Source organism: Telopea speciosissima, chromosome 9 (assembly GCF_018873765.1).
Source record: "Telopea speciosissima isolate NSW1024214 ecotype Mountain lineage chromosome 9, Tspe_v1, whole genome shotgun sequence".
Classification (NCBI taxonomy): domain Eukaryota; kingdom Viridiplantae; phylum Streptophyta; class Magnoliopsida; order Proteales; family Proteaceae; genus Telopea; species Telopea speciosissima.
The window spans coordinates 46,104,461-46,107,147 of record NC_057924.1 but is presented as its reverse complement, the minus strand read 5'-3'; the positions used below and the strand labels follow the sequence as shown (position 1 = coordinate 46,107,147).

The following is a 2,687-nucleotide window of genomic DNA, read 5'->3' as shown; positions in this document are numbered from 1 at the left end:
ACCAGAGGATAAGAAAAACAAATAAAAACAAGCACATGTTCCACGTGCTTTATTTTTAACACTTTTGCTGCCGGGTTTTCCTTTCCATTTTTGTCTCTTTGCGTTTCAAATTTCCTCCCATGTGTACAAAATATCTCCTCCACCACCACCTTACATTCCCCAACTCCCAAGTTTCAAACTATTATGTATAAATCCCTTCAAGAACCTTCCCCACCCCGTCCCCTCTTTGCATTTGTTAATTTCTTCTTTCTCTTCTCTGCTACCAATTCTCTTCCATACTTCTATAATGAAAGAGATGACTCTCCCACTCTCAGTGAGAAGAAGAAACTGTAACCTTGACCTCCGGCTTCCTCCGGCCGGAATTGATTTTCTTGCGGCCACGACCGGTTCCGGCGATGCCCCCATGTAAGTCAGAATCTTAAACCTTTTTTGCCCTTTTCCTTCTTTATGTACTTCTTCAAATGGTTTTCTGATCTCATTAACATTCTTTCCATCTCTCTATCTTTGATTCAAGAACTGAGAGATCAGACGTGGAGACCCCACAACAACTCACCATTTTCTACAATGGGCGCATTTGTGTCTGTGATGTTACAGAGCTTCAGGTATTTTAATGGACAGATCTTGTAAATCAGGTGAATTTGCCCAAAAATGTACCCAACCCATTACTTGCCTTGATACCCAGAAGGATCTTATCCGGTTAAAGATCCGACCCATATAGGGATTTGTTATCTAGAATTGATTTAAAATCAAAAGGACAATTTTTTTTCCTTATTGGGTTGGTGTGGTAGGGTGAGTACTCAAAAACCATACCCATTCTATGCTGACAAGAAAGTTTTCCTGCTTGAGGATTGTAAAAATTGATCAAATTGAAGTGTTTTTAACTAAAATCAGATTTTTCTAAGTATGGAATTATGATTAATTAGTAGTAGGTTTTGTTCATTCAGGCTAGAACAATTATATGTTTGGCAAGAAGAGAGATGGAAGAAAGGATGAACACGCCGCGATCGGCGGAGCCGGTCTCACCATTGCAGTCCCAGCTTCAGAGTCCGGCGGGTCTGTCAATGAAGAGATCACTGCAACAATTCTTGCAGAAAAGAAAGAATAGGATGCAAGCTACTTCCCCTTACAAGCAGCAATGATTATGATGAGTAGAGTAGTTGAAGGATATGCATGGTATCTTCCCCCCCCCTTCAATGTGTTTCATTTGGGGCAAAAGATAATATTGAAGAATAGTTAGAGAGTATTAAGGCAATTATGATCAGGACTTATTTGTAAACTTTTTTTATTTTTTTTTTGGTAATGGACTTATTTGTAAACTTTGATGGCAGCAGAAGGGATCTATAATTTTATATGTAAAGCTTTTATTTGTATATATAGTACCAACTAAAGCTAAATGAGAAATTTACTTCTCTAACCTCCCTTTTTTTTTTGGTTGGGGGGAGGGGGTGGTGGCAATCTCTAACCAATTTTACAATGAACCGATTTGAGTTTTTCTTTCTTTGATTGATTATTTGATATTTATCCAACCATATATCTGTGAACATCCTATAAATCATCTTTGGTGTATTAGTTTTTGGATCTAAGCTCTATTGGAACTAAGGGTGTTAAATGGTTTGATTTCGACTTAAATTGTTTAATTCTGTTCGGTGCAAAATTTTTGGATAAAATAAAAACTTAACCATTTAGTAAACGGTTTCGATTTTAAATTGTTTTAAACGTTTTTTTTTTAAGTCAAATAATTTCTTTTTAAAATTTTTATGGAGATAGATGTAAACATTATTATTACATGTTCTTTTAATAATTGTAAGATTATATTTGTTTTTGTACATGTTTAATTTTTTATTCATAAGGTTTGAATATCTCTTAATTTTCAGAGGGATTTATTTATTCTTAATATAATTGTTTATCCTAAACTTGAATGACATAACTTACTATGTACATAATATTGATTGGTTTAAATAGTTCAATTTAGTTTAAACCGCTTAACTAAATAGTCTCAATTATTTTAAAATCAAAATTGAACCATTTATTAATGATTTCACGGTTTTGATGTAAACAATTCGGTTCTGTTAGAAAACTGGGATAAAAAAGAAGAGGACAGAACTATGGCCTGAATCGAATGAGGTCGTTCTGTCCTTGAGACAGTGTTTGTACCCTCCTATTCCTGCAAAGGGTTGCAGCAAACCTGCCTCCCAAGATAAATCAGTGACAATGCCTTGGTTGCGAGACGAGTAACCAGTGTGAAGCTATCGAGATTTTAATATGATGGATTGAGAGATTTCGTGGCCCATTCATAGGCCCACAGGGCCGGTTCGGATGGGTCACACCCATAGGTTCATATGGCTGTTCTAATGGGTCATGACCATTGAGCTTTCATGGCTGTACGCATGGGCTACTGCTGACAAGACCGTTGATCTCGAAAAGATTTAGGTGCCTAATGGCGACGTGCGAAGTGCAAAGTACGCCATCAAAGCGTCACATTGCGCCTCACGCACGCGTTCGGACGATCACCGTCCTCGCAAACGTACCGTACAATCCTTTCCAAACATAACATGTGATAATAGCTCACAATTACATATAAACCAAAGGAAACACTTCTCCATAATCGATGTGGGACTTCCACATCTATTATTTGAAAATTTTCAATAGATTCAATTTCAATAAACAATACTTTCGATTTTATAATT

General features: G+C 36.5%; 1 protein-coding gene across 1 annotated transcript; it reads left to right on the top strand.

Annotated features, from left to right (window-relative positions):
• Positions 1 to 253: 253 nt before the first annotated feature.
• LOC122640742 (protein TIFY 5A-like) lies at positions 254 to 1,148 on the top strand. Its single transcript, XM_043833984.1, has 3 exons — positions 254 to 405; positions 515 to 602; positions 945 to 1,148. The coding sequence occupies exons 1-3, from the start codon at positions 287 to 289 to the stop codon at positions 1,137 to 1,139; spliced, it is 402 nt and encodes a 133-aa protein (XP_043689919.1). The 5' UTR covers positions 254 to 286; the 3' UTR covers positions 1,140 to 1,148.
• Positions 1,149 to 2,687: the final 1,539 nt, after the last annotated feature.